The following is an 18,899-nucleotide window of genomic DNA, read 5'->3' on the forward strand; positions in this document are numbered from 1 at the left end:
AATGTCTTTAAGCACTGATTCCATGTGCTGTGAAACAGCCCCAGTAACAGGTAGCACGATTTGTAACAACACCAAAGCACGGCGCATCTCACCTGCCCGTTTCACGTGAAAGGCGCGAGCACAGTAAGCACAAGTGTAAACAGTTCACTGAAACTGCATTACTTCACAAGTGTTCACGGTATCAACAACTTTATAAACCCAGAGTAGTTTTGGCCTTCTGGTCAACTTTCATTTTTTCTTTCCTCTTATGTACACATCCCATTTCTACTCATTTTCATGGAAAGGTCTACATTCATTTGTCTTCAACAAAACATAAACTGGTGTTTTACTCTCACACATCAGTTACCAAGACCAGTAGAAATATATGATATATGAATATATATATGATATATATTCATATGATATATGAATATGCAAAGGAAAGCCAAATTAAAATTAAATTAAAAGCTAATTCATCATTATACATTGTACCAAGTTCTGAAATTGAAGTAGAAATATTGAAGAAAGTTGAAATTCATTACTTATTACATTTTCCTATAAAGCTCCCAACTTGCTAATATGCAGAAATAGAAACTCTGAATGTAGTTTATAATTCAGACAGTACTAGAGTCACTACAAAATGAGAAGACCTGAATAGGAAGTTTAAAGTTAATAAAAGTCACTTATATCAGTATATTAATCATTCAAAATAAACACGTTTATAAAATAAGAGTACATTTTATATGTGCTAATTCAGGGGGTTGTATGCCATCACAGCTCAAAGCCTTAACATTAATGTGAACTAATTGCAGATTAATGCAAGCCATCATACAAGAAAACCTCATTGGTAACCTGCCATGATAAAGTGGTCATGGTCAGCAACTTTATCTGTTCAAGAATATGATCTGCTGACAGTTCTGCAATGCATTAAAATATTTCATCATTTATAAGCATTTCTTTAATTTCCACAAAGAAGAAAATGTTCTAGTATGTGGCAATCTCAGTTGTTGCTTGTAGTCAATGAGAAAACAGGATTTTTTAAACACAGAAGAAAACATGAATGTACACATTTTTTCCATTGTGCCACTTCATTTCATCATAACAGCTCATTCCCTGTGTGTAGTATGTTGCTAGAAAAGGAAACAACAATGTACATCCTTATTTGATCTTAGTAAGAAACTTCTTCCACAATCATCGGGTCTACATTGTATCTTTCAGAAAAAAGTAGCACTCTTTGCCTGATCAGTTTATTCTTAAGCAAGAAAAGACTGGTGACCTGTGCTCTCACATTTCCCATGGTAATTGTTTTCATTCTTTATTCACTGAACTATGAACTCCAGAAGAAAAATAGATCTGTGACATTTATTATTAATCTATGTTAATAATGCACAACAATAAATATAAATCACAAAATAAGAAATGAGTAAGACTGTCAAAAAACCTTGGCCCAGTTTTCTGATGGTATTTGTTTTTGTTTTTGGGGTTTTTTTTGCTGGTAACATAGTAGACATGTTGGCAACTACCATGACTCAAATAGAAGATTTAAACATGAAAGGGTACTAGAAAAGTAAGGCAATTAAACCACATGCAATAACCCACCAGTCAAACTTCACTGGATTTCCCAAACTGCAAAGGTGCTTTCATTGTCTTCTATTGCTTTACTGGTAGAATTATAGTATTGGACATATAGTTATGCAAGAAGACTTAAAGTAAAGAAAGGTAAGGAATCAAAGAGTTTGAGCTATCACAAGCTCATTATTTGATACCTTGCTCTATACTGCCACTTCTTACTGGAACTTGTGGTAGCTGTCTTCCCCTACGACTGCTGAAGGAGGTGTCTGCAGGAGGAGACTGCGTGGGACTTCCTTGTTGATGTGCTCTGCAAATGAAATTTAAATGAAAGCAAAATAAGGCAAATGAAGACACATTTTATATTCTGATTTTTAAACACAAATTAAGTTGCAGGTACTGAAGATGGGTTTGAAAAAATTTGCATTTGGTCCATGCCATATGCACATACTCAGGTCTAGATACCTAGTCAACTTCTAAGGTCTTACATTTAATTTCTCTAACTACCTTCAGCTATAGAAAAATTGTTTCCTTTCAGTTTTTTGTTTGTTTAATTTACTTATTTATTTGTGGGTTTTCTCTGGTTTATGTTTTTTGTCATTTTGGGTTTTTTTTTGATAAAGTAATATTGAAAAACCAGTGAATGGAAGGCAGTTTTTTAAGAACCACTTATGATTATTACTCCCAATTTCTATACATTCTCCTGCACTGGTACAAGGGCAATATAAAATGCCACTTTTATGTTTTATTAAATTTAATATTCCCTTTATGTTCATGCTATAATTGCATAAGACCACTGGACAGCAAGCATCTATTTCCAAAGGACAGCGTGTGTTTTTTCCCCAGAACACAAAGAAGGAAAAAGACCTTTAACCTTTGTATTGGGGTGGGATAAGGGAGGGTGTATGTGCATGCAAAACATGCACAAGGCTTTTAATATTCCTATCTAATAAATATCCTAAATCACTTTGGCTGAATTCTAGCTAGAACTATTTCAGAACATTTTGGCTACTTATTTACAGATACAATTTCAGAGTGTAAAGCATCAAATACCTTTGGAACCCTAACATTTAAAATAAGTATGGACAGCTATAATAACTATAAGGAAAAGGTTTAAGAAAGTAAAACAAAAAGATGAGAAGCAGCAGATTGCTGAGGAGAGCTTACTGTGAAATGCCCTTGCCAGTTACAGTAATGTCACACACTATAGTGCATAAGCACTGTTTATCCACTTGCAAGTAGATCACTTGTAATTTGAAGTAGTACATTTGTGCAAGTTCAAAATACTGTTGGCTTTCACTAGGTAGATCAACTGACTTTCTCTCAGCCTGTAAGATCAGAGTTTGCTGTGTGAACACAGCATAACACAAGCTAACAACACATACAACAAAAGGACTAGCACAGAATAGGCTATGAATACCTGAGTTTACCACAAAAGCATTTCTGTTTCTGAAACACACCTTATATTAACTGCATTTCAGTTAGTGACCTAAAAACGGACAATATGGAAGCACACCTGTGATTCCCTTACTTTCCTTACAATTTGAAATACAAAATCTATTTAAGTACCTGTAAGTACTAAAACAGAAATATAGTTCTAAAGAAACTCTAATGAAAGTATAAATAATATTATGCAGCAAAGTGATTGATCATGTTAGTATAATAGACCATAATTATTACTAGATCCATAACTACAAGATAACCTGAAGCAGTCAAAGTTTGTAGAGTGGCAAAATATTTTAACTGTGAGTTTTTACTCTTGTTTGGCTTTCCAGCAGGGCAGCCTTTTGTGAATGGTACTACTGTATCAGAAATTATACCGGAAATTTCAATTCTTGTGCCATAATTTCCTTATGGGGTGGTGTGTTGGTTTTTGTTTGTTTGTTTGTTTATTTTTGTTTGTTTGTTTTTTAAATTTCTGCTGACACCTATGAAATTTCCCTTCCAACATCCAGCACAACTTCCCCACAAGACACAGTCAAGGTATCCAAGGAACTTTCTGGTTCATATGACTATCATACACTAAGAAGTAATCCCAAAAAAGCCCCTATATATGAAATAACACAAGGATGCCTACAAAGGACAACAAACAGGTTTGGATTCAAAAGAATTTCAGCAGTAACAGTCCCTGTGGAAGAACAGTCACAATGTAAATAAAACAATATTCTATTGCTTGAGCTTGTATTCCCTCCCTTAAATCCTAACATTTCTTCAGCTAACTCCTCGCTTGCCCTAGTGATAACCAAAATATTCTTGCAGACACTGAATTTCCTGATTCTGAAAGAGGCTTACAATAACAAAGATGACCTGACTTCTGAAAATTTCTGTTTCTCCATGCTGACTACAAAAGCAATCCATGCCAACTATTGCATTTAACCAGGTTTTAAGCATTTATCAGATGGCTAAATATCATAACATCCATAAGGTAAATATGGACCTTACTCTGTGCCAGAAAGTTATTGTTTGCTTTTACTATGGATAAATGCTTCCATCTAACAAAGTCATCATGTTATTAGTTCTAATTTTTTTCCTTTTAAAAGCTAAATATCCAGGAATTTACCTGAGAGCCCAATGAAAAACTAGAAGTCTGTCCCACCATTACAGAACAGGACAGGACTTACCTGCAACTCAGAAACTTATCTCCTTCTCCAGTAACACTCTTTTTATAGACATGCCTTCCATGAAAAAGATAGAGGATCTGCTTAACTCAAATGAAGACAAATCAGGCTTAAGGTTTTCATTAGCTGGGGTATTACAACAAGAATAACATGCCTCTTGGTGTGCTAATAAAAAGAGAGACAAAAGGCAATTGAAGAATAACTAGAATGGCATTAAGGACTTGCTGCCACTGACCTGTTGCTTGCAGGAAGAAGCCTGCAAATGGCTGATCAGAAGAATGAGACAAAGGGGAACACGGAAGAAGTATGGAAGACAAAAGCTACTGAGAAGATGAGACAGAAATGATATAAGAAGTAGAAAGAGAAGAGGAATTTGGGGAAAAAAATGCTACCTGGTGAGCAGTGAGACTGCAATGAGCATGTACATGTGTATCGCCTGGTTCCTCACAGAGGAAGGAGACACTACAAGCAGCAAACCTCTTATTTCAGCTGGCAGTGGCCTACAGGGGAATCCCACAGATTCCAGCTCTGCCAGTACACAGGAAAACTCAAATTTCTTTCCCTTCAGACTGATGCCTCAGTATCATGCTCCTACCTAAGAAACTATAAAGAAAAACTAAGAATAAGCGAGGGTCACCAATCTCCAGCTCATCCCTGGAATAGCGGCCTATGCTAAATACAGAAAATACAGACCAAGGCTGTATGTATCCTAAAATATGACAGGTAATGTCACATCTGGTAATTCTAGGGTTAGGGCTGAAAGAAAACATTTTACAATTGGGATTAACAAATTTTTGCTCATTCATAAAAGAACAGAAAATTATTTTTGTGCAATCACTTTTACTCCTTCAGAACAGTTCACTGAATCCTATCTAGAAGGCTTATCTCATTGAATTAGAAGAACTTCTAGGCTTTATAAACTATCTTGAAAAGGCTGTTTTTCTCTCTTCTATGCACATTTCCCAATCTATCACACTACACAGAAAACTTAATTTTGTATAGTATGTTGAAATGCCTTCTAGAGAAGCTGACAGCATGCTAATAGTTATTCCAGTAATGTGCTTAACTAATAGTAGACAGGATTTGCAAATGGCAAAATAAAGCCCAATTGTAAGAGAAAAATGAATATTTGAAGAAAAAATAGTCTCAAGTTATATTTGACAGGAAAATTCATTGCCTGTCATCAAAACCTTCTGTCACTAGTGCAATATTACATCTCTGATGGAATACTGAACTACAGAATTCAGACTTATTGAAACATTTTTGTCTCACATCTAATGCTAGTGAATCATTTTATGGAAACAGAAGCCTACAACAGGTGCCATGGAGATGTACAAAGAAGCAGTACAATTTGTGTTTGCCTATGCTCTTGTCCCCTGGCTTCATTACTGAATTACTGAGAGCCAAAACCTTTGGACATCAGTTAGTTTTCAGAAGTTAAAAAATCCAGTGAAAAAAAAGGTTTTAGTAATCTCCATGGCACAAAAGTCTCTGATTCAATCATAGCAAGGATTTCAGTCATCATTTAGGTAATCTCTCTGACTCAAATTGAAAAAGCACCTGGGTTGTTGTGACAACAGTCATCTGACTCAAGAAAAATGTAGCCATTGCTTTTGGATTAGGAACAATAATCTGGGACTAGAAACAGCAAAACTAAAATAAAAGTGGTTAAGTTTTGCTACATAATGTGCATTTTCATTAAAAATAAAGATGTCTGTGTTGTTCATGGGAGTTTTAAAGCTCTCACAATGTAAACAGTTGTACATTCCACCTCTGTGAATCAAAATAACTTTAATCAATTTCTGACAAAGGCAGGATCTCCTCCGTCCTCACTGCTCTTATTTCAGTCACTATACAGGGTTTAAAACTTAACTAGATGTATTCATTATTCAGTATATATCTTTATTTTTTCTACATATATATCTTTATTGTTTCTATTTATTTCTGTTCTATTTTGTTAATATCTTTCTAATAATATATTTCTATTCTATTTTTTCTATATCTATATTTTCTCTATTTTTCTACTTTTTCTTAAGATTTTGACCATGTAACTCCATATTACTGTAATATCAAAGTTAAGATATAATGACAATACAAATTCAGAAAAAAAAAATAATTTAAAAAGTTCCAGTCTTTATATTAATTTTATGAAATTATAGATTTAAATGTGTACCTTAAAATTTTTATATATTAAAGTGAAATTGATTGAATCAGAGGCATTTTGAATTATTTATCTGTTATAGCTGTCTATCTACTTATATAATCAATTGTGGTTTTTCATCCTCAAAGTTAATGTAAAATAAGGAGTTTTTTGAAAAAGAATCAGTGTTCAAGTGCAGAAAAGCACTTCTAATCTTTGCCATTGAGCTTATCTGCAATGATGGAAAATGCCAGAAAAATTCCACATGTATGCAACAAAGTGATAATAATACAGATACAAAATATATAATACTGTAAATTATGGCAACATAGCTTTCTGCCACAGATGTTCCCAAAAAGGTGTATTAGAGGTATATTCCAAAATCTGGAGTCACACTGGTAATAAGAGATTCTTACACATCAATCAACACTCCTACCTTTCTGTTTCAGCTGCAGGGCCTTTCCTAGCTTGTTTTTGGCTGCTATATCTTTCCACTTTTCTGGACTGCCTGCGAAATGACATGTCAGAAAAGAAATAAACAAAGAAGAAAAAGAATACAGAAATATGAAGATTATTTATTCATGTACTATAAAGGTAATAAAAGAAACAGTTGACAGATGAGAAAGTGACAACTATCATCATAAACAGGCTGGTGAAGTCGAGGTTTAAGAGACATTGCATTAATTAGGTTTGATTGAGGCTCATGGTGTGCAGCTCATGAGGTACCAAAACAGGGAAGAAAACATCAATCCCGACTGAGCCTGCAACTCGTTTGCACTTCACAGCCTGCATTTTACTAGAAACAATGACTCCTCATAGCCCTGTAAGGCATCTCTTAACAGCATGAGAAACAAGTTCAGAGTAGACAGCAGGAAAAAAACCTTGCAGAAAGAAACAGAAAATATTATTTGAAGGTTTAAATTGCTTTTAAATCTAAATCTCAAAAGTAAAACAACTACTGCATGATATCAGATTTAAAAAAGGCTGTCAGTATATTAATAAAAACTTGTTTTTACAAAAATCTCATTCTATTACCTTTTAAAGTTTTTAGAAACAGATTAAAAAAATTCAATTTTCTTCCTAGTCAATATAAATAAGTTAGAAATTATTTCACTCCTTCACTCCTTTCCTACACAAAGCTTTTGCAGAATTCATCTGACATTTGGATAATGAGGCACTAATTACCTCACACAAGCTAAGCACTCCCTTTGATATTAAATTATAACAATGAAGAGTAATTGGAGTCTACACATGTAAGAACAAAGATAAAGCCATGTTTCATCATTCTTACCTAGGACTATAAACATAATAAGTAAATCTCTGCAAGTCTTGTGTTCCAAAATTTTCTGTACTATCCACAGTAATGTTAGGATTTTCAAATTAGGATTACTACTTTAAACCTCAGAAAATCATCAATATGTATTATTTTTTCAGAGAAAAAAGTGCACAGAGTGTTTCAGGAGTGGTAGAAGCAGGGAGTGATGATTATTCAATCCTAGACCCGAAATGCTGACAAACTAATACATGCAAGTTCTTGCAATGATACAATCAATGTCATATATCAGGCTATATAAATTACTGTGGGCAAAACAGACAAAAATAACATTTAAAATAGCATGTTTTCCTTTTAAAGCTTTGTGGTTATAAAGAGTAATCCAGTGCCTGCACTGGAGGAGACCTAAACAGCTGTGACACCAAACTATGCCCAAAGAACATAATCATAGTTGTTTTTCATTATTTTTACCCACTGCAGTATTTGATGAGCATTTTATTGTCATGCAGTAGATTCTAGAAAATAGAAAACATTGCATCAAAATAAAATACTTTCTGCATGAGCAGAGGTCTTAACCTGATGCTTTCAGGATTTTAAAAAATGTATTTTCTCACAAAAAATAGTATGTAAGATTAGAAACAGAAATCCCTTTTGTCCTCAATTTATTTTATTTTTGTATATTTTCATTGTTTTTCAATTTTTTCCTTTACCAGGACAAATATAAAGTGGATACAGAGGAAAACACACATATTAAATGCTGCAGCTTTACTTAAAACTTACAGTTAGCAAAGTTTTTAAAGTTATGGCTATATCCACTGTATGCAGCAGCATTACCATTCAAATTATGTCAGCCTCTTCATTTTCTGTTTAGTTGGATCTGTCTGGGGCTTATTTTTCTCTTACTCCTTATGTTGCTTGCCTCGATTGTGACATTGCACACAATGCAGAAAGAGAGCTCACAGTGAGTGGTTTCAGTGGGATGGAAAAGCCAAGAGCAGGATGTGCTTTGCTGTGACAGGTAACACTGCAATACACAGCACTAATGGGCTGAGAAAACTTATTTCTCTGCTCTCAGGGCTGTCTTGAGAGCAGCACACACTAGAAATTAGTGAAAATCAGTTTCCTTTTTGGTTCCTCCCTCTGGCTAAGATGATGCTGTATACATTTCCAATTAGCTCAACATGCTCTGACTTACTTCCTAAATATACTTCATAGGAGAAAAAAAAATATTATCCATGAATGATACATGCACATATGTACTAGTACATAAAACAGGGAAAAAAAATAAAAAGAAATGTGTGAAAGTATGTAGAGCACATGAAGAATATACTATAACCAATACCTCATTTACTTTGATCTATGATTTGAGTAAATAAGGATACCTCTGTGCTGCTCCAGGTTTAGCACTTAGGTGGTCTACACTGTCCTGTTTTGGAATGCAAGACTCCAGGGTCCTTGTTCTTCACAATATTTGGAAACATGGATGTGAATTGGACGGAATGAGCAGAAACAGAGATGGTCACATGCAGTGAAGGTGGAGACATGCAGGCAAATATATAAACAAAAAGCATTAAGTCACTATCTACTGAAAAAAAGCTGTATTTCTCATTTTCCTATTCTAAACACTATAAAATTTTAGATGTGAGATTAACAGTCTAAGATGTAAAGATGTACAGAATGAAAGCCACAACAGTATTTTTAAAAAACATTATGCTCTACATGCTGAATGGCAGTGCTGTTTTTTAATTTAAGGCACAATTATCCTTCTTGAGAATATATAAACATATAAAAAACCTCTTTGCTCAAGAAGATACATATTTTGTCATTAAATTGTGAAATTCTCCCGAACATGCAAGTAAATTTCCTAATTTCATGCATTTTGATGAAACCTTCATGTTCCATTGCCACACAGTCTGCTACAGTAACAATTTTCAGTAATTCAAGAGTGAAGTAGAATAACTGACTCAGATATTTTTAAAAATAAAAATTATATAAGAATATCTCTGAATTTCTATGGAATTTTAATTTCTGCTGAAGCTGCAGAATTTCTTCACAGCTTTCAATCTGGAAAAAATATTATTATCTTGTTGCTTTATTATTAGTTTTTAATGAAATATATGACAAGATCTGTGAATGGAATTTTTTTTTTCAAATATCAAATTTGAATTTTAATGAGAAAACTCAGCAAAATTTGTGGTCCACTAATAACCTAAGTTTTTTAATATATCTGCATCTATACCCAGTAGGGTCAGGAATGGCTAAAATTTCTCCCAAAGATCATAAATCTTCCAACTGTCCCACCAAATCATTGAACAATATACATCATATTTAGGCAAACACTACATATTGTTTTATGTACAGACAAGCTATTTACAGTTCATGTTCCAAAATTCTATGTGCCTCAGTATATTTAACTGTGTCAACAAATCTACACACAGAAATTTGATAATATGCCTATAGAAATTAAAAATTACTACTTCTGAAATGAAAACATAACATTGCTATACAATTCAGTGTCCAGTATTTTTAAATTATTTCTTACTGTCCTGTAAAGGAGCCCTCAGTGGTTTGCAGTGAGTGTTACTTTATGTGGCCACCAGGAATGTCATGTTCAACACTTCCTGACTTTCACTGAAGTTTTCCTAAAGGCTGGATCTGCATGGTACCTGCAAGTACCAGAGGGCACTTGCTCTGCAGCTGGCTTCAGGTGACTCTGGGACAAGCATTCTTACACATGCATGCATGAATGACTGACAGAAGCTACTTCTCTTAAATGAAAATATATGAGAATTCCTTTTTTTAAAGGCTTATTTTATCCAGTCTTGGTTATATGCTGATATTATATGCAGATTTTTCCAAATGAACAATCTGAAAAAAAAATTCACCTACCATTAAATACTCAGCTTTCATTCACCTTGTTTTTATCATCACTTAAATTTCACAGATCTCCAGATACCCATCTCTCTACACTGTAGATATTAGACATTTAGACTTCCTAATTTCTAATAAAGAACAAAAACAACTTTCAAGGAATTATGCTATCAAATCCAACAGAAAAACTATCCTTCAAAATATCTTATAGAAATAAATGATACCAAACATTTCCAAATTTTTAACACTAAAATAATACTTAACTCATGTCTTCTCATCAACGTATCAAGGAGACACTTCCTGATATGGCAAGTGAGAAAATTCCAGAAGAACAGTCTTGCCAAAAATTTTATCAAAACTTATGTTAATAACCATTAGAAATAAATACAATGTTGAAAAAAAATAATTTGTCAAAATTAGAAATAATGCATAAGTCGTGGATTTAAGAAATGTATTCATAAATAGATCTTGATTCCACTCAAAGTGCAAATTGGACCCATTTGCAACATAAATCTGTAAGGTACTCAAATGAAGATTAAGATGAAGTATGTCAAAGTCAATTAATCTGTGAAATATAATTCAAAGCTGCAATAAGCAGTTGGTTTGTTATGCCTGCTGATCCATCAGTCATTCCCTAAGAGCCACTACACTGGAGTTGTCAAATTGATACAAGCATATCTTGAAAAAACTTTAATTATCGAACTGAGTAGTATCAGCCCACTGCAATAACTATGTGAATTAATCAGAACAAATGTAAACTTAGAGTAGAGAACAAAGGTAAAGCACCTTTGATTGCTTCACTGATGTTCTCTCTATAGATATGCAAAAACCTCAATGTTCTCAGAACTTCTCCTAATATTGGAGAAAATCCTAGAACTCATAGACTGCAAACACTCATCAGCATTGAGGTTAGCTTTAATTCCTTCTGTGCTCATCAGTGCCTGACTGCTCATCACTGGGTTTTGGTGACCAGATTGCATGCAAGACTTACAAACACAGGTAGGCACTGATTTCACATAGAAAATCAGACTCCTGTTTATCCATCTCAAAAACCTTGCCATTACAGATTCCATATCCTACAGATGTTTCATTGTAAAATATTTGCTAGTGGGCATTAGATGATTTCAGCCTTTCTCCACAAAATTTCAGCTGATGTAAAAAGGCTTACTATTTGGCATTGAGAATGGAAGTATTTAGAGGAAAACCTTATTTCACTGATTTTTTCAAGTCTGATACCCTGAAGTCAAAGGCAATCTTTCAATTGACTCAAAAAATGAGAATGAAAATTACTTAAAAATGCCTAAAAGACATAAAGTACATTTCTAAACTCTTAGTAGCTATCCCATCAAAGGGATGTGTTGCAAAATTTCTGGAAATGCGGTATCTGTAAGGGAGGATTCTGGAAATGCAGTATCTGTAAGGGAGGACAGCTTCAAAATGACGTTTCACTACTTTAATTCTGTAATTTATAATGCCGTTTAACTCCAATTAAAAAAAGAAAATACTACCCACACACAGTTACACTCCTCCCACCTGGTCTGAGTGGAATATTTCCAGTATCAAGTAAACAAGATAAATCACAGTAAAAATGTCAGTACTGTGGGTAGACTTTAGCAGAAGGTTAGGACTGGCACCACTGGTATTTCAGTCTTACAGTTTTAAATGCAACTTCATAAGTTCATGTAAAGATTATTTACATTAATCTGTATTTACATTAATCTGTGTCCTGTCAGTTACTGTAATACAAAATACTGAAAGAAAAATTTTGAAATTGCACTTAAATATAAATTACAATGTCTGCTTAAAATACCTATCTGGAAATAAAATAACAAAGAAAAAATTACTGCTGCCAAAGCAATGGGATACCAAAACTCATGTGATTAGAAAGCTTGTGAGAAGTAAAAAAATAAAGGTGCTTCTATTAATCATAGATGATAATCAGCATAAAAATTTACTTAGAGCCCTGATGTTCTTAATCAAAACCTACCTTATTAGGAAAACCTGCTCCATGGAGGCCATCCTGATTTGGACAAAATTTACAAACAGTGCCAATTTTTACATACATCAACTACAAAGTGTTAACAAGACCTCCAGCATATCAGCCTGTGGGGTTTTTTCCCATTAGGAACAGTTCGTTGAAAAAAGGAAAACCAAAACCAATGAAAAACAAACATATACACAAGAATATGCTCTACAACAAGTATTTATCACATTATAAAGCACCACAGTGAAAGCACCAGCACCATTTACAGAAGCAGGTAAAGACAGACAAAAGAACATTAACACAGATGATGTTCTCTTGTACCAGACATCATATTTCGTGCCTTGTGACTATTCAGACAAACAGAAAACTTGAAAAGATGTTCATTCTTCTGTGCTTTATAACAGCTCAACAAAATGCAGAGATGATACCTAAACTGCTGTTTCATTTTGGGCTGCTGGAGATTGCAAGTCTCCACACAAATGCACACCTCTAAATTTCAGTGTACTCCTCTGAGAGTGCAAGATGCAGTAAGGCATTTTTCAGCTGGGAGGAGCTGACTAGTACCTGTCATCCTCCGGAGATGCATGCTGGATATGAATCCTGGGACTAGTAGGTCGTCTCCTCTCTAGGGAGGGGGACCATCTACCCCTGTTTGCCCGTTCAATAAAACAGGAAAAAAATACGGTATTTAGTTTGTGGTAAAATTAAATAGATGGGATTTGGGACTGGAAAAATACCCCAAAAAAGTAATGAAAGTGAGTAATTTAATTATTTTTTCTAACAGCTTTCTAATACCCAAGTATACTTTAATTAAGGCTGCTTAATGCAAAAACATCACATCTGAAATGAAAAGAAGGTGTGCCCAAAGATGCAGAATTTAGACCAATATAAATCTTCTATACGGTGTACCATTAAGTTTTTTAAGTTTCCAAATATTCTCAAATGCTTGACTACCTAAAAGCCTGTCATTTGTGTAGGAAGCTGGAATTCCAAATTAGAAAAGACTTTTAAGACTGTATGATGATCATTATCTTGGTATTTTGCTAATCCCATCTCTCCTAGCTATTTACACAGAAAAATGTAATCTCAGTAAAAATGTAGGACTTTTAATTATGATAAAAGTTCTAGGGCATAAAGTCACCCTTTTCTGGAATGCAGTGAAAGAATACAAGTAAATTATTCAACTAAAACTAAGCTACACACATTTGTGTGCAATTACTGGAGTAATTTTTTATCATTTGAAAACATATCCTAAAAGCGTGTGCAGCCAGCTTCCCCTACTATTCATTTCTCTTTATCTCTGCAGTACATGTAAGGACATTATGTAACCCAACTAATGTCAACAAAAAGGACCTAAATTGAGAATGAAAACTGGTGTATTATGAGATTTTTTTCCTTGAAAATCTAATTCAATTCAGAATTATAAATACTATAATATAGACTCATGCTTATTTTTTTGGGATGTCATTTGTTTGTAATGCAACAATTGAATGCATAATGATTTACAATACCAAAACAAACTGATTTATTGACAAATATGTTTGCATAAACTCAGCACAAGTATCGAATATTTCCCTTTCTGAGGCATTCTTCCAGTCCATGTAATAAGGAAAAGGGTTTGATTTATGGAACATGCAAATAACAAAGGTTTTAGGGACATGAGCATTATTTGAACAGTTAGGTAGGTCTTTCAGATGTTTCAAGAGCAAATAAGTTGTTAGTAGTTAGCTTCTTTTTCTCTCCAAAGCAAGAGTTAAAGAAAATGTTAATGCATCAGTGCACTCAGTCAAAGCCCTTAATATGCTGATATCCACTACAGATATTAAAGAGCATTTGAAAGAATTAACTAGGTAATTCAGTAGGAATTTTCAGAACATGGTTCTCTCATTGAATGCCGAATGACTGTGAGCCACAGTACAACACCAACATGTAACTACCTACTTCTGTACATGCTTGGAAAGAGCCAGAGAGACAGTATGGCACAGACCTAATGCAAACAGTTATTTCACTGCACATAATTTTAAATGGAAATGGGGGTATTTGACATAACTGTTAAGGGCATGCAATATAAAAATCAACATGAATTCAGGACAAGCTTTAATTGGATCAACCTCCCTGGTACCTGTTCATGATAAGGTAGCAGGTAACTGCTGATCTTTGTCTCTTGTTTAGCTAGTAGTGGCCAGCTGATGGCAAACATCCTGTTTTGATTCCCACTGCAGTGAAGCACCTCAGAACAAATCTAACACAGCTGTGGGGCTGTATTTTGCAGGTTTGCTGACCCTTGGACATGACCTAATCCCTGGGCTGTGCTCCTCAGTTTTATTTGCTCAGACCTCCACTAAGTGATGTCTCAGGCCAAAAGCCAATACTAGAAGTACAAATCAGTGCAACTGTTCTTATGCTAACACACATATAAATGCTTGCAACAGCAGAAATTTAGAGGGTAAATAATAGCCACACTACATATTATTAACTATCACTGACTGCAATCTTAAATCAGTCTGGGGAGCACGCTATTATGATAAGAAACCATTCCTAAATCAGTTCAGAGTCTGCCCTTGAACCTCATGTCTAGGTGTTTTCCTGAGCAGAGATTGGGTGTTGAAAAGAAATTTCTCCATTCTAAAGAAATAGCACCCAATTTACAAGGAAAGAAGCAGAAATTTTGAGACACAGTGAAAAGGATAAAAATGAAAAAACCCAGAGCATAATGAAGCAGTAGCAGGAAAAACACTTTCAATGGCAATAGAGAACATTTTATAAACTTAAAGATGCCTTGCAGATCATCAAAGGAACTTCAACCACGGAAACACTTTGGAAAAAAAAAAACCAAATTAACAAAACTGCTTGGAATAAGTAGAGGGTAGATGGTGGGAAGAGGAAAAAAAAAGGCAGGTATGGTGCAACTGCATAGAGGTATTAGAAGGGGATCGATATTTTTGAATGTCCTAGAGTGTACTGTGCAAAAGAGAAGTAAATGAAGAATTAAACTTTGTACAAAATCAGTACATATAACAAAAAATTTTAGCATGCCTGTGTCAAGGCAAGGTCAGTTTGTCAATCAAGTTATATGGACTTGGTCAAATGATGGAACTTATAGGAGGAGAAAAGTTCTGTCCTCACTGTTTTTTTTGGTTTTGCTATATTGAAACTAACTAGACTTTCATATCACAAATTCATATATAGAGCTGAAAGTAGTTTTCTGCTGGTATAAGCAAGTCAACAGACTGACTTTTACTGGCAAGGCAGTGTCTTAAAAACCAGTAACTACTCTGACCATTCCAAATGACATAAATGACATTGTATAAAATTCAAGGATCAAAACTGTTTCCATCAAATCAGTGACAGAGACAAATAGAGCTCTACTGTCCATCTGTTATAACACTACCATTTTGTTAAAATGTGGTTTATTTTAGCTCTTGTTCTCAAATATAATCTAATTCATACCCTCTGAGTCAAAAGGTGAGGGGGAGTAAGTAGAATTTTCCATAGGTAAGTATATTCCTAATTTTCCACAGGTAAGTATATTCCTAATTTTGTTAAATATACAAAGGTGTATTTAGAAGTCTGTATTTAGAGGCATAAATTTCTAGACTTTTAAATAATACCTGCAATGCTGTCATTCCGGGAGGGGAGAAGGGAGAAAAAACAACAGGAAAACAAGTAACATCTTCAACATGAGTCTCTCAAATATACTGAGAAAGGGCTGTAGATTGGACTTCACAAAACCTTAGAGTGCTTCTCTTTGATGGATCAATTCTAGATCTGACAAGTGTCTCATCTCCTCTAAGTCTCCACTAATGAAACAACCTTTTCCATATTGTCTATTACATTGTAATTTTAATTTTGTTTAGTGTTTCACTACAGTTACTTTCAGAAGATATTTCCTACCGCTTAAGGTGAACTTGTCTTACGGTATTTTAAATCTTTCGTTCTCATCTTGTCCAGCACAGAACCAAAATGCTTTCTACAGACCCTGAACTTAATTCTGTGTTCCTCAGACTAAAGACTCCTCTATCATCACATGCAACTGATGACTAACTTCATGTTCAAGTGTAAGCAGATCCCACATTCAACAGAGGAGAATTAAATCATCTAAAATTTATGTTCCCCAAAACAAAAATATTAATTTGGTGGGGTTTATATATTAAATATAACATGCTCCTCCAAAATTTGGGCTGCATAAGAAAATCTTCTATGTCACAAGAAAGGAAAAAAAATCCTCTGCCAAAGCCACACACACCTTATTATTTTCAATGAAATTATCAAGAAAAAATTGAATATCAATCTCCTTAACAAGAACTTTTCTGCTCTATGAAGGATACCAAGTCAAAACCTCCTATTTACGACTGCTAAAAGCTAAGAAAAACTTTCACAGTGATGGGCAATTTTTTTCTGGATCAGACCCACTGATGATTAGGCAAAACCACATGTTTAGTAGCAACAGAGGCCACTAATACAGACTAAACACTTTCCTTTATATATATCCTTCTGCTCACGCAAAATAATGCAGATTCTGCACAGTGCCCTGTGGACAGAGGTGGACATGAATTCCAAAGGCATAGTAGAACTACTTCACATCAGGACAGATGTAGTTTTGAGTATAAAATTTTTACTAGACAGTTTATAATTACCAGTTAATGTTTCATTGAATATTCAACTTGATGGGCGGCATCTTGAAGTAAGTACAGAACACACTGCTCACATTTATATGCAATTACATTAAGTAACTGCTTTTAGATGAAGGCAGCTGTATGCATGTAGACACTTAGTAATTAATGTGATGCTACAATATTTTTAATAATATCTAGAAAAATATCTGTATTTCATTCTGATTGACTCTGTATGTTTTTAATTGTTTTTTTAACAACCACGTTCATATTTTCCGTAATGTCTTGAGCTCAGACTTAAAAAGGAATAAACTACTGTAGATCCATCAGGGACACCTCAGGAGAACATTAGTCCCTTCTCTGCAACATGAGCATAACTTTAGAAAAAGCACAGTTCCAACCAAGGAGCAGCAGGAAGTAGGGAGAAAGGAAAGGGAAATTTTAAACAAAAAACTCAGGTGAAACCCTATCTTAAAGAGGAAAGTGCCTTCTTAGTGCCTTTTTGATGCATCCTGCCCCACAATAAAGAAAATAACATAACTGTTACAAACACCACACTGTGTATTGACTAAAAAAGCACTATTAACTTCCATACTAGTTAAACATGTACTGGACAGACTAAAATATAATTCTGTCCTATTCCCATGCAAAGGGACCCTATTATTGCCCTTAGTGAGCCTAAAATCTCACTCTGAAGTGGTATAATTCTTAACCAAAAACATGGATAGTGATGAAAAGTTCTCTTGTGGAATCACCTTTTTAACACCACTTGTATTTGATTCACCTAAAATTTTGAATCAAGCTATTGTAATTGTGAAAGTACAGAAAGCATCCATAACATGCCTGCACAATGTATATGACAAAATAATATTTAATTTAAATAGCAAACACGTCTTAAGACTCATGTGAACCTTAATATAATATCAAAGCAAAAAAAACCTTAATGCAGTTATCCACCTTGCAAAAGCAGATGCACCAGGTTAAAGAAAGCAATGATGTTATGCTGTTCTGTAAGAAATATATCAGTATTGATGCAGTTCTGGTTTGAAATGTGAAAGTTTTGTTGTATTTTCTAATTTAGGCCACCGCTTTATTAGCAGTCCACAGAACAAGCAAAAACAGATGTAATGCTTTTTAGCAAATGATGATGAAGAATCACAACCAAGTGGTAGTTTCAAAATACTTAACACTGCAATGCTATTATCAGCATACTGAGGACTTTTGTAAACAATGAACATCAGCTTGAGCTAAAACAAAGGAAGTAGCCGGAAGCGGTCATAAACTCCAACACACAATTTACATGACATACATGAATACAGGAGCAAAAATGTCTACAAATACCAAAGCAGACAAGAAATGTACAAGAATGTGGAATAGTCATATGAAGAAAAACAAAACTTATAAAGATCACCAGCACAGATGACAAGAAATTCATAAGTTTTTATTTTATACCTTTCTCGTTCTGGTGAATGCAAACTAGTATCTGGTCTCAAGCAGTTGGTACTAGCACTCCTAGCCCTGTCAAGGGAGGGCTGCAGTTCACTAGTGCCAGTGCATTGCATCCAATGGTAGAAGAGAAAGAAAAAGAAAACAAAGAAAGGAATACAATGTTAGATATTAACTCATAAAATAATGCTCTCTTTACAGAAAATGTAGAATCACAATGATTTAATTAAGGAAAACGTAAAAGGGTTGACTGGATGATTGTGTCAAGATTTGTTCAGAAAATAAAAGCAAACAAAAGGCTGCGAGAAATTTTTTGCAAATATCATTGAAATGTTTAAAACTGAATGAGACAGAACAGCATCCACTTGTAAGAAAAGTGGAATGAGAAATATCAAACAATAAAGTT

General features: G+C 34.3%; 1 protein-coding gene across 24 annotated transcripts in view; it reads right to left on the minus strand.

The window, feature by feature from the left end:
- The window catches only part of RIMS1 (regulating synaptic membrane exocytosis 1), a 306,557-nt gene that overhangs the window by 78,975 nt on the left and 208,683 nt on the right, over window positions 1-18,899 (minus strand). For 12 of the 24 annotated variants that reach the window (XR_011681892.1, XM_071444977.1, XM_071444896.1 and 9 more), the window contains 4 exons: window positions 18,500-18,589; window positions 12,999-13,082; window positions 6,743-6,814; window positions 1,746-1,858 (listed from right to left, as the gene is read on the minus strand). Coding sequence is in view for 23 of the 24 variants with exons in the window: in XM_071444977.1 (XP_071301078.1) it covers window positions 1,746-1,858; window positions 6,743-6,814; window positions 12,999-13,082; window positions 18,500-18,589 (359 nt within the window). In the remaining variant the exon portion in view is untranslated. The remainder of the gene's footprint in view (window positions 1-1,745; window positions 1,859-6,742; window positions 6,815-12,998; window positions 13,083-18,499; window positions 18,590-18,899) is intronic. The other 12 variants (XM_071444907.1, XM_071444901.1, XM_071444832.1 and 9 more) reach the window with 3 other exon arrangements.

The sequence above is a fragment of the Agelaius tricolor genome, unplaced genomic scaffold, assembly GCF_023055355.1.
Source record: "Agelaius tricolor isolate 1412-34295 unplaced genomic scaffold, bAgeTri1.0.p SCAF_1, whole genome shotgun sequence".
Lineage (NCBI taxonomy): Eukaryota > Metazoa > Chordata > Aves > Passeriformes > Icteridae > Agelaius > Agelaius tricolor.